We start from the raw sequence: 13,478 nt of genomic DNA, 5'->3' as shown, positions 1-13,478 counted from the left end.
CGGAGCTGCAGATGCTGGCCTACACTATAGCCATAGCCATGCAGAGTCCGAGCCATGTCTGTGACCTACACCACAGCGCACGGCAACGCCAGATCCTAAACCCACTGAACGCAGCCAGGGATTGAACCCGCATCCTCATGGATACTAGTCGGGTTTGTTACCGCTGAGCCACAGTAGGAACTCTCCCAATTCTAAGTTTCTATGCATTGAAAACCCCCAATTTCAACCCCTGGGAAATGGGGCCACTTCTCAGAGCTTCTCCCAGGTTAAGCTCATGGCTCTTCAGGGCAAGAGGAAAGGTCCTCGATGGAAAGGGCATTTCCTATTCATTCTGTGCCCTGCCTCATGTCACTCCCCTTCCCCATCTTCTGGAGTGGTCTGGTCTCTTCCCTTTTGACCACTGATCACTTGGGGGTGTTCTGGATTTGAGAGTTGACTTCATGTGCCCTGGAGATTCTGCCCTGGGTAAGATGGAATCTATCATCCCCCAGAGAAGGCAGGGGTCCCAGCCAGCCTGGAACATCCCCCACCTCATTCTGTTTTGTTTTTTTTTTTTTCCTGCCTCTCCCGAGGTATTCGGCCAGGGACTGAATCTGAGCCAGAGCTGCAGCAATGCTGGATCCTTAACCCACTGTGCCGGGCTGGGGATCAAACCCATGCCTCCACAGAGACAAGGTGGAAAATGAACCCACTATGCCCAAGCGGGAACTCCACCATGCTTAAATACAAGTAGGCATTAAGGATTATCCTACTGGAATTACACTCTAGTTTGGCCAGCTTTCCCTGGGGGGGAGGGAGTGCGTAGCTTTTGTGGGGCTTTGAAAGGGGGCTGTGACCCAGAAAACAGGGAAGGGCCACTGAACCGATTACGCTGTTGGATTTCAACACAAGCTAGCTTTGGTATCCAGAGGGCAGCCACGTTTCTTTTCTGAGTATTTGCCAATGAAAGAGGGGCGTTAGAATCATTCTCTCCTAAATCACAGGGGAGGGACACACCACCAGTGACATCAGACATACTTTTAGGTCCTACAGGAGCCCAACACCAAGCAACATTGAGTTGCATGGTGGCAGAATTATTCCCTCTCCAGTTCTTTTGAGTGAAGAACAGCATTTTCCTTTGTTGCTACTATGTTAACATCTAACATTGATACTTTTTTTTTTCTTTTTTCTTTTTAGGGCTGATAGGGGAGTTCCCGGGCTAGGGGCCAAATTAGAGCTGCAGCTGCCGGCCTACACCACAGTCACAGCAATGCTGGATCCTTAACCCACTGAGAGAGGCCAGAGGTCAAACCCGAATCCTCATGGATACTAGTCGGGTTTGTAACCTGCTAAGCCACAATGGGAATGCCCTTTGATTAGATTTTAATAACAGTTATTTTATTTTTTTGGAAAAGATAATTCGTTTTACCTTCTATTAATGGTGTGCTCTGTTTTTCCAACATGAGAAAGTTGATATAGCATTTCCTTTAAAAAAAAATCCCACTAACATAAAAAAAATAAAGTGACTTGACTTAAAGAAACATATTAAGTAAGAGATAATATGCTTTCAGATGGAGGATAAACTGAAAAGTGTTGTTCAAATGACTAGGTTTCACTTACTTCTTTTTTTTTTTTTTTGAATGACAAGCTTTTGGGAAATGTTGGCTCATGCTATTTTGGAACAGGAGATACTGGAGCCTAGAACAACTGGGTGAAGAGTTGAAGATTACGTGGGACCAGAAACCTAGTTTCCTATTCTTAGATTAGGGTTATGCCCTGTTTTATCTACATAATGCCCTCATGGGACTTAGGAAAAGGGATCCTGACTTTGCATGAGACATTTCATCTGATGGAAAAGTATCATAATAGATTTTGTTCAATTAACTCACTTTACTGCCATCTGCTGGAAAGTTGCAGTAATAACTATATTCACAAATTATGGCTGTGGTGTTAGCAGCATTCCTTTCAATGGAGTGTTCTTGAGCAGTGTGCAACCTGGTCAACTGTACATGGCAACCCTGATAGACCTCCCACATACCCCAATCTCACCTTGAGCTTTGGCAACCGCTTGATGGTTTTAAGAGGTCGTAGCACCCGGAGGACTCTGAGGGACTTAATCGTGTTGATGTCCTTTCCTTTGCTATTGCCACTGTGGAGGGATGTTAGGATGGGGAGAAGGGAAGAGAGGGGGCCAAGGTCAGGCTGGGTGGTGGGTGGCCCACAGATCCACGTGACCGCAACCTTCCAGGTTTAGGAATCTGGGGTGAGCTTGGCATATCCCTGCCCTTGCTAGAGAAGAGTAGTCAGCTCTCTGCTATACCTGGGCTCAAGAGCTGGTGAGGGAATCACCTTTTGTGGTCCTTGGGGTTTGTTGAGGGCCCCCCTCACCTGGCTGTGCCTGAGCCGCTGCACTGGGCAGCCCTCATATCCAGCACCAGAGAGTTGGCTGTGCCTTTTGTGCTCTCTTTGGAGGGGGTCATAGAGAGCTTTTAGAAAATGGGATTCCCTGACCCCCTCTTCCAACTGGATCCAGGAAATACTTAAAGTGACCCTTAAACCAGGACTCCCTCACCCTACCCCTCTTCCCCACTACTCCCTGAGTCCACAGGAGCAGAAGGAACCAGGCCATCAGATGCCATTATGGGAGGACTGCCTCCTTTTTTTCGGGGTCTTTCAGCCCATCTTTGTTAGATTGGTACATAGAGCTCCAGTTCAGGGTCTACTGGGCTGAGTCTTAGCACTGCAGACCCTGGAAATGCCATGACACCCTCTGCCAACCATGGTGCCCATCCAAGACTTGCCATGAATGGAATTCACCACCCACCCGGCTGCCCACAGCAGAAACCTGAGAGTCACGTTCAGCGTCCCATTCTCCATCCTCTTCCCCAACGGGTCAGCACCTCCTCAACACCTCCACCATCCGTCTTTGGCCACCATCATAGGTCAGACCCCCATTATCTGCCTCCCACCTTCCCCTCCCTGACTCCCCGTGTCTTCTTCCATCTTGTTTAGTACACAGTGGCCCCAACCAACAATACTGTTACTCTCCCACTCCATATCCTCCTGGAGCATCTGAATTCTGAGAAGTGCAAACTCCTAGCTCGGCATTCAAGGCTTTTCAAAATCTGATTCAACTTACCTTGCCCTCTGCATTCCCATTGATTACTACATACCCCCAAACTCCAGCCACACTCTTGTATTTCTGTTCCTGTGGCTAGAAATGCCCTTCCCTCCACTTCTCCATTCCCAGAACTACGCAACATTCAAAGCCCAAGGTAAATGTTTTTTCATCCCATGGCCTCCCCTGACTACCTCTGGGTGCTGCCAGACCCCAGTGCTGTTTCAGAATTTCCTTTGATTCTGTCCTTGGCTTCTGGCTTTAGACAGAAAATTGCTCAAAAGGCAAAAGAAACCATGTGCTCGTTTCCCCTTTAATCTTTTTTTTTTTTTTTTTTTTTTTGTCTTTTCTAGGGCCGCACCCGTGGCATATGGAGGTTCCCAGGCTAGAGGTCTAATAGGAGCTGTAGCCCCCACCTACACTACAGCCACAGCAATGCAGGATCTGAGCTGTGTCTGTGACCTATGCCACAGCTCACAGCAACACCGGATCCTTAACCCACTGAGCAAGGCCAGGGATGGAACCTTCAACCTTGTGGTTCCTAGTCAGATTTATTAACCACTAAGCCACGATAGGAACTTTCTAATCTTGGTTCTTATCTCCACCCCCACCATGCACCTGGTGTGTAGTCTCAGGATTCACACAGTGAATCAGATCAGAGTTCTCTGGGGGTCACTTAGCAAACGTCTCCCTACAGTTATCTCCTAGGTCATGAGTAGAGTTTCCCCAGAGATACCCACCGGGGTGTGCCTGGGTAGCCAGGTGCAAAAACATCCTTTGTGACATTTGCTTTTTTTTTTTTTTTGTCTTTTGTCTTTGTTGTTGTTGTTGTTGTTGTTGTTATTGTTGCTATTTCTTGGGCCGCTCCCGCGGCATATGGAGGTTCCCAGGCTAGGGGTTGAATCGGAGCTGTAGCCACCGGCCTACGCCAGAGCCACAGCAACACGGGATCCGAGCTGCGTCTGCAACCTACACCACAGCTCACGGCAACGCCGGATCGTTAACCCACTGAGCAAGGGCAGGGACCGAACCCGCAACCTCATGGTTCCTAGTCGGATTCGTTAACCACTGCGCCACGACGGGAACTCCCCATTTGCTTTTTTTTTTTAATTTTTATTTTTATGGCTGCTCCTGCGGCATATGGAAGTTTCCAGGCTAGAGGTTGAATTAGAGCTGCAGCTGCCAGCCTACGCCACAGCCACAACACTGGATCCAGCCGCCTCTGCAACCTACACCACAGCTTGTGGCAATGCTGGATCCTTAACCCACTGAGTGAGGCCAGGGATTGGACCCATATCCTCATGGACAATATGTCAGGTTCTTAACCTGCTGAGCCACAAAGGGGAACTGTGACATTTGCTTCTTTAGGGTTCCTCTCATTTTTCAAAGAAAAAAAGAGATCTGGACTTCAGGCTGCCAGGCACAGCCATGCTGCAGGAGTCAGGAGTTTGAACATGTTTTTTCTTTTCTAAACCAGAGTTATCATTATTATCTCAAGGCTCTGCCCCTAAAGTGTGAGATACACATCAGGAGAATCACTGAGATACTTTTAGGTGGAACACAAACACAATTCAATAACTAGTGAAACAGCTAGGTCTCCTTCAAGTTATCTTTCAGGCTTTCTGATATGGTCAGAGAGGAAGTCTCTGGGGTGTGTGTGTGTGTGTGTGTGTGTGTGTGTGTGTGTGTGTGTGTTTAGTTTTTTAGGCCGCACCCAAGGCATATGGAGGTTCCCAGGCCCGGGGTCTAATCGGAGCTACAGCTGCCAGCCTACAGCATGGCCGCAGCATTGCCAGATCCGAGCAGCATCTTCGGCCTACACCACAGCTCATGGCAACACCGGATCCTTAACCCGCCAAATGAGGCCAGGGATCAAATCCGCAACCTCATGGTTCCTAGCTGGATTCGTTTCCGCTGCGCCACGATGGGAACTCCTCTGGTATGTGTTAATAGGCCCTTCATCCCTCTCCAACACTAATTTCCCTTTTAACAATGAGCCCAGCTCTAATGCAACAACTTGCAGTGCAACCATGTCATTCTCGTTGGACTCACTTTTGCCAGCCTGAGGTTAACAACGCCGGTTTTAAGGGGATGACTCCAGCAAAACTAAAATGAAGCATAGACTATGTGCTGGTGGAAAAAACATCAAGCAAGTGGACCTCTAGGTTGTACGTGGAACTGGCGAAAACCTTGTTGTGCCAAACCACTGACATTTGGGAACATGTTCCTGGGGCACATCTGCTTGTCTAAAAAGGACTCCAAGGCCACTGTGCGCGCGCGCGCGCGCGCATGTGTGTGCGTGTGTGTATGTGTGGTCCTTCTCCCAGGAAGCACTTCTCCCTTGGGAGAGGCTGAAAAACAATCCTGTTTATTTTTTAATTTTTTTTTACTTTTTAGGGCTGCACCCATGGCATATGGAGGTTCCCAGGCTAGGGGTCCAATCAGAGCTATAGCTGCCAGCCTACACCAGAACAACAGCAATGTGGGATCTGAGCCATGTCTGTGACCTACATCATAGCTCATGGTAATGCCAGATCCTTAACCCACTGAGTGAGGTCAGGGATCAAACCCATGTTCTCATGGATGCTAGTTGGGTTTGTTAACTGCTGAGCCATGATGGGAACTCCAACAATCTTATTTATTGAGATACGGAGGAGAGTGTTTCTGGCAGTCTGGCTCCTAAGCATGCAGGAATGGCTTGATCAAGGCGTTCTCACAGAAAACAACTGAATCATTTTTGCTGAGAGTGTAAATGCTCCCAGAGGGGTTCCCTTCTCCTCTTAAAGCCCAAACCCTGGTTGTTTGGACTGTTCCCCCTTTTCCCATTTGGGAGGCTGGACACTCTCTCCTCTGATAACTGCCCATCCCATTCATTTGCCTTATGAAATTGGACCATGGGGAGAACACACCCGCCAACCCCCAACCCTTTGCCTCCATGCTCTTTATGTTCTCTGCCAAGAGCTGGGCCAACGGTGAGTCACGGTGAGAGGTAGTGGTCAAGGAGCCTCAGAGCTCTGGTCCCTGCCAGCAACAAGACGGTAGCAATGACACAAGGCTACAGAAACAGGCCCAGAACCAAATGTGGCTACATCAGGGCACAGAGAACAGGACAGAACGACGGAGAGAGAAATTGAGAGAGAGAGAGAGAGAGAGAGAGAGAGACACTTTACCGTGTACTGCTCCTGGTGAAGGTGGCGTCGGAAGGAGAGACAGATCGTAAGCGGCCTCAGAAGAAAGAACACAGAACACACACGTACACGCACACACACCTGAGCGCTCTCCCGCCCCGCCCGGGGAACCAGGAGGGGCCGCCTCAGGCTTGTGGCTCTGGATGGCGTCCATCCTTCCAACTGGAAGACCCCCATTCCATCCCCTGCCCTTGGTGGGCTCCCGGCACTGCCCAACAGCACCAAGAAAGCCAAAGTTCCAAGTAGCAGGACAGCCAAAATGTCATCAATTACCAAAGGCTAAATCGCCACAGAAGGTCACTGCCAAGAGCTGGAGAAAAAAGTCTTTTCTCCAGCGGTTCTGGGCTGGAAGGTTTTAGAGTGTCTCTTTTTTCTTTTCTTTCCTTTTTTTTTTTTTTTTTAAGGGCTGCACCTGCAGCATAATGAAGTTCCCAGGCTAGGGGATGAATCGGAGCTGAAGCTGCTGGCCTACACCATAGCCACAGCAATGCCTGATCTGAGCTGCATTTGTAGCTATGCCGCAGCTTGTGGCAACACTGGATCCTTAATCCACTGAGCGAGGCCAGGGATCAAACCCACACCCCCACGGTCACTATGTCAGCTTCTTAACTAATTGAGCCACAATCCTAGAATGTCTTGAAGGGGGTGAGCTTTGGAGTTGGAGGCACCAGGGTAGGACCCCCAGCACTGCCCTTAATTATTGTCCTCATCTGTAAAACAGACCCTGGGATTTGATGCTTGATACACAGTAGCTATGGCCTTGGCTTTACCCCTAAGTTGCAAGGAAAGGGAGGTAGGCTAAGAGTTCCAATTTGGGATGAAATTAAGGGGCAACTCTCATTTTCTCTGGGAAATGTGGGCCTGGGGAAAGCTCTCAGTATCTGGAACTCATCTTCAGCATCAGGCTCAGCTTCATTACAATATCCAACCATGAATAGGGATCAGGGTGAGAGAAACCTGACCATCATTACAATAGTGGAAGTCCTATGACCAAGCAGATACTCTACAGAAATTTCCACCTGCCACCATTTTTTGGTCTTGTTTTTGTTTTTGTTTTTGTTTGGTCTTTTTAGGGCCATACTCACAGCCTATGGAAGTTCCCAGGCTAGGGGTTAAATCGGAGCTGCAGCTGCTGGCCTACACCACAGCTCACGGCAATGCCAGATCCTTAACGTGCTGAGTGGGGCCAGGGATTGAACCCACATTCTCATGGATACAGTCGGGTTCATTTCCACTGAGCTACTACAGGAACCCCCTCCTTTCTGGGTTATTGAGGAATCTTTGACAATGATTTCTGCCCAATTTTATGGATGACTTTAGGTATAATACGTGAACCTTCTGAAAGCGTCCCTGTCTGCCTGTGGGAAGGTGGTATCATTATGTCCATTTTCCAGATGAAGAAACTGAGGCTCAGAAAGCCACAGTGACTTGCTCAAGGTCTTACTCACAAATGGGAAGCAACACACTTAGGTTCAAACCCAGGTTTGTGTATCTTGCTCTCTAATCTTCTTTCCATTTCATTACACATGCACAGAATAATGCCTTCAGGGCCAAGGGCTGTTTTGAGGATGAGGATTTAAAAAATGGCAGCCTGGGGATTCTCTCATTTGGCTTCCTGGCAGCTGGGCTCTGGAGCACGCAGGAGTGGCTTGATCAAGGTGCTCTGGGCAGCTGTGCTGGCTTGCCTGGAGGGAGGAGTGGCAGCACCAGATGTACTCTTGGCAGTGAAGGCAGGATCATGATCTGCCAGCTGCTGGGAAATGTCAGTTGACCACTCCGATGCATGGGCACAGAGCATGATGTCATGTGGGATGACTCGTGAAATGGTGTGTTAACGGTGGTTGCATGGACATGGAACATAGTAGATGAGGCACACACACACACACATACACACACGCACAGAGATTGGGGGAGGTGCAGGAGGGGTGGAAAGTGTGGGGAGAGCTTCGACCCATCCCTGCAGTGACCACAGGGATAGTTTTCCCATATCCGAGACGGGGCCACAATCACGGCACTGTGGCAGAATCCTTGCCTCCAACCCAACAGGTGGGAACAGCAAGATTCCTTTCACCAAGGAAGGGAATAGCCTCATGCCCCCTTCCTCTGGATGTCTAGACCCTGCTGGGGCCTCCAGGAACCCAGGCTGGGTGGGCTGCCAAGTCTCATTCTGCTGACTTGTGAAAGTCTCCATGCTCAGGGCTGGAAGATGGGCAGCAACCCTGAACCTGATGGTTGAACCCAAACTTGTTTTAGATTGCTAAACTTTTTTTCCCCTTCTTTTTTAGGGCTGCATTTGTGGCATATGGAAGTTCCTAGGCTAGGAGTTGAACTGGAGCTGTAGCAGCCGGCCAACACAACAGCCATAGCAATGCCACATCTGAGTGGCATCTGCGAACTATATCACAGCTCATGGCAACTCTGGATCCTTAACCCACTGGGCCAGGGATTGAACCTGAGTCCTCGTGGATACTAGTCAGGTTCTTAACCCACTGAGCCCAATGGGAACTCCCAGATTGCTAGATTTGCTAGACTCACTTTCCTCCATAATCTCTCTGGGCCTCAGTTTCCTAATGTCCAAAAGGGAGTGATAAAACAACCCCTGCATGGGGTTGTTGCACAGATTAAGTAAATGGAAGCTATTACAATCATTATTCCCAGTCAAGTTTCTTCCCTTGATGGAGAAACTGAGGCACAGAGAGGTTAAAGAACTTGCATGTCTAGAAAGAAACCAGACAGACTTGCAGGCACCTTTTCCTAAAACAACCAGGTTAATCTAAAACCTGCTGGGGTTCTCAGCCTTGTCTGTGAGGAGAGAGACAAACAGAACAGAAAATGAGAATTAAAAGGACAGCAAGAAAAGCAGCAAAGGACTCCAGGAGACTCTCAGAGTATCCCCTACCCCTGGTAATGTGACATCTATCTGGTAACAAGGAAAGACAATAAGCAAAGTCCTTGCAGGCTGAGAGACTTTCTCAGGCAAGAGAGGCTAGAAACCTGAAGCCAGGCAGAGGATTCTGAAAATTTCTGGGGAAAAAAGTAGCAGCTTGGGGGTACCTCCTCTGGCTTTGGGGCAGATTTCCTCCTGGGCATGCAGGAGTGGCTTGATCAAGGTGCTCAGCCAGTTGTGCCTGACCTGCAGCCCTGCCCTGGAGGAAGAGTGGCAGTGCCAGATGGATTCTTGGCAGTGAGGTGGGGAGAATGTGGTGTGGCGGAGTCTCAGAGTCTACCTCTTCCATAGCTATGACCATCACATGAAGGTGCTCCTGGGATTGTCAGCTCTTCTAAAATCCCATGAGAGTCCCTAACACTTGTCAGGATCCCACTGGCACAATCTTACACATTGGTTCCTGCAAGATCTATGATCTCACTGAGACTCAAAGGGATGGCCTTAAATCCTTTTCCAGACCCTTTCTTTGCAAAGGAATTTAAAAAACAATTTGTAACGGATTTTTCAAGGACATAGACTGGCTGTGGCTTTATGCCTGTAGCAACTTCATAAAATCAGTTAAAAAGATTGACTCTGCAAATAGGCTGCCAAATTTCTGGGAGCTGTAGGCTCATTTTGAATGCCCTCGTATAACTTTATATTTAAAATGAAAACTCAAAAATTAAAAAAACAATCAGCTCCCTGTGGCAGACTCTTTTGCAAACACAAAGAAGTCATTTTGCTGATTGATTCCGGGTGGAAAAATAATTTTGTTTTTGCAGATTAGGTTTGCTTAAAGTTGAGCCTAATTGTTGCTCCAGGGAAGCTATGGCCCATCATGGCAAAAGCACTGCAGTTGAGAGCCTTGTTCTCAGGTCTTTTGAAGGCCACCCTTTCCCCAAATTGTGAGGCCAAATGGGAGATGGAGGTGGGACAGGGCTTTAGCACTGAAGCTTCTTGGCTCCCACAGAGGTCTGGAAGGAAAGTGCCGGGGTGAACTGACAGGCAGCAGACACTGCATTTACTGTCACACCCAGTGGTGGTTTCGTGGAGGGCAAAACCCATCCACCGGGGCACAGCTGGCAAAGGTGTGTGAAGAGATAGATGTGGTCACTTCCTGATTTAGAAGGGATTTGGGTGATGTCATCCTAGAGGGCTGGAGGAAGTGGGGGAGGGGAGGGAGGGAGGAGGGAGATAGTGGGGGGGGGGGAGAGAGCACGCGCCCAGTTGCGCACGCCCAGGGAGGAGAAGAAGTCAGAGAGGGAAGGACAGAGAAAAGAGAAGGAAGGACAAAGACAGAAACAAGAGCGAGGGAAGGGGATTTGAGATGGATTCGCTCCATGCTGAGGGCCATAAAACATTTTGGCTTTTTAGAGCTGAAACTTTCTCAGGACCTCTTTGTAGGAGCCGCTCAAATAACTGATAGAGGGAGGGAAAAGCATATTTCATTACATTCTCATATATCTTTTTTTTTTTTTTTTTTTTTTTTTGGGCCACCCTGTGGCATATGGAGTTCCCTGAGCCAGAAATCAGATCTGAGCTGCAGTTGTGACCTATGTCTATGCGTTCTCATATCATTGATGCAAAACCCCAAGTGGGCCGGATCCTTTAACCTACTGTGCCAGGCTAGGGCTCTAACCTGCATCTTGGCACTGCAGACATGCTGCTGATCCCATTGTGCCACAGCGAGAACTCCCTCACGTACCTTTTAAAATCTTTTTTTTTTGGGGGAAGAAATTGTGCTAACTTGATAAGAAACATATTCAATCTTGTTTGTATTTTATATGTCTCCTAATTCCAACAAGGTTGCACTTGGAAAAATTTTATTAGTCAGCCTTCTGTGACATTTCTGCATAAATCCTTTGCTCACTTACCTATGGAGGTTCAGTGCTTCTTATTGATTTGTAACTGCTTTTTCTATATGAAGGCCATGGACATCTTATCTGTGACAATCTTTCCCCTCTAAATTGCTGTGTACTTTATTATTATTATTAAACTACAGGGCATCTTAATGATTATGTAGCCAAACTTCTTGATTAAAAAAAAAAGACTTCTTCTGTTGTTCTAATACTCAAATATTCAATTACTTAAAAAAGTGGGAGAGAGAGAGAAGGATGTAGGGAGGAGGGAGAGGGAAAGAAAGAGATAGAAAAGGAGAGAGGGTGGAAAGAAAGCAGACACAGAAGGAGGAGGAGAAAGTACAAGATAGAGAAAAAGGGAGTGGGAAGTCTGGCCAGAGTCAGAAATACATTCAGCCTCCTGACCTTCATTGTACATTGAGCAGCTCAGGGGCATCCAGAAACTCTGGAGATTTCTTGTTCTTCCAACACAACTCGACCTCATTACACTCCCAGGGAGAATCTGAGTGGCCCACTTTAGTCCTTCACTTGGAAATGGGCCACCACTCTGGCCTCCTGACAAGCCAAGTCCTCATTGGTTGGTCAGGTGGCCACTGAAGGGCTTCTCCAGATCTGCTGCGGGGGGGGGGGGTTGGTGAAGGAGGCAGAGCCACAGAGGAAGCCCCTGATTTCTCATTCTGTAGGTAAGGTGGGTCAGAATCCCTCAGACTTTCCTTTCGGGGAATGATCCACTGTGATGGGCATAGACAGGGTCCCTAAGAAGATCTGTTTCTGGATTAGGGGCCAATTAGGTTTTTCCATCCTGCCCCAATTGTCTACAACTTGAGGGATATACTGCTAAGTTTGCTACCGGGGCCCTAAGAGCAAATAGTTACTCAGCCCTTGGATGCCATCTTGGAATAGCCACCCAGAACTTGGGCATCATATTGGAATGGCTACTGAGCCCTCCGGTGCCATCTTAAAGTGGCTGCCCAGAATTCCGGCACCATCTTGCAATGACTGCCTAGACTCAGCTGCCGTCACGGGATGGCTGTCTAGAATTTGGGCACCATCTTGGAATGGCTACTGCGCCTTTGGATGCCACCTTGGAATGGCTGCCCAGAACTCAGCTACCATCTTGACGTGGCTGCCCAGAATTTGGGCACCATCTTGGAATGGTTCTGAAGCCTTTGGGCACCATCTTGGAATAACTGCTAAGCCTTTGGGTGCCATCCTGGAATGGCTGCCCAGAACTCTGCTGCTATCTTGAGACAGTTCCCCAGAATTTGGGCACCATCTTGGAATGGCTATTCTCAGCCCTGGGGTGCTATTTTGGAATGACTGCCCTCAACTTGGGTGCCATCTTGGAGCTGCATGATAAGGCATGACCTTTCAGAGGGCAGAGTGTTCTAGAATTGCCAGAAGAAGTGAGACACACAAGGGGAGTCATAAGGTTTACAACTACAGGGCCTTCAGGCATGGTGGGGGAGGAGGGGAGTCTGAATTCTCATGCACATTCATCTCTTGATTGTCTTTTTAGGGGCTCCCCAAAGAGACAGCAACTTGGGCAGAGCTTGGAGAGCAGAAAGAAGATGAGATGTCTTGGTGGGGCTAGTCTACAGAAAGCAGCACAGCAGGGGTTGGTGGTGTGACTGTGTGAGGAGGTAGAAGGTGGGGGCCCTTCTCTTCTTCCTCCATGGTGGGCATCATGCAAAAGCCAATCGAAGCTCTTCCTGGTAGCATGCGTAGGCTTCCCACCACCCCAGAACCCACTCTCCCCATCTCTACACCCCCCAAGAACACATCCCTTGATCCAGTGGGCCAGGAGTGGGGGGTCCAAGAGGCAAGAGGAGTCTTTGATAGAAGACTTACGTGAAGGCAAAGGCCACCAGGGCCCCACTGACCACTATGAAGTCGAGAATGTTCCAGAGGTCACGGAAGTAGGCACCCTGGTGCAGGACGAGCCCAAGGTCAATCATCTATGGTGAGAGGGAGAAGAGATGGCGCTCTGATCCCTTATCCCCACCACGGGGAGCAGCATCTACTCTTCTAGCCTCAGGGGGTGGGGCAACAGGAGGGGGGATGGACGCTAGTGGGATCACCTCATCCTTAAGGGCTGGGACAGTGGCTAGGGGATCTGGGGGAGGAGTGAGGAGCCCTTGCCCAAGACACCTTCCCATCTTATGAACATTGTTCTGACTTGCTGGTTCTTAGGTCAAAGCCTTTAATCTCATCCAAGATCCATCAGCCTACCTGGTTGGTTCTGCCTACCACACCTTCCAGAATCCTGTCTACTTTTCACCACCTTCTTTGCCACTTCCTTAGGCGGGTTCCCATCCTCTTCTGCCTGGATCACCTGCTCCTAGTTCTCTTGGCTCCCAACCACTCTGCTCCCTGCCACAAGTCTTTCCTTCTCACGGAGGCTAGAG

The 13,478-nt window shown here is 48.8% G+C and overlaps 1 protein-coding gene across 1 annotated transcript in view; it reads right to left on the bottom strand.

Annotated features, from left to right (window-relative positions):
* CACNA1A (calcium voltage-gated channel subunit alpha1 A) overlaps window positions 1-13,478 on the bottom strand; it is a 379,285-nt gene that overhangs the window by 54,266 nt on the left and 311,541 nt on the right. The window contains 2 exon segments of the mRNA XM_021083710.1: window positions 2,029-2,128; window positions 12,922-13,028. Of these exon segments, the coding sequence (XP_020939369.1) occupies window positions 2,029-2,128; window positions 12,922-13,028 (207 nt within the window).

This window comes from Sus scrofa, chromosome 2, assembly GCF_000003025.6.
Source record: "Sus scrofa isolate TJ Tabasco breed Duroc chromosome 2, Sscrofa11.1, whole genome shotgun sequence".
Lineage (NCBI taxonomy): Eukaryota > Metazoa > Chordata > Mammalia > Artiodactyla > Suidae > Sus > Sus scrofa.
Note: the sequence above shows the minus strand (reverse complement) of the source record. Positions and strands in the feature narration are given on the sequence as shown.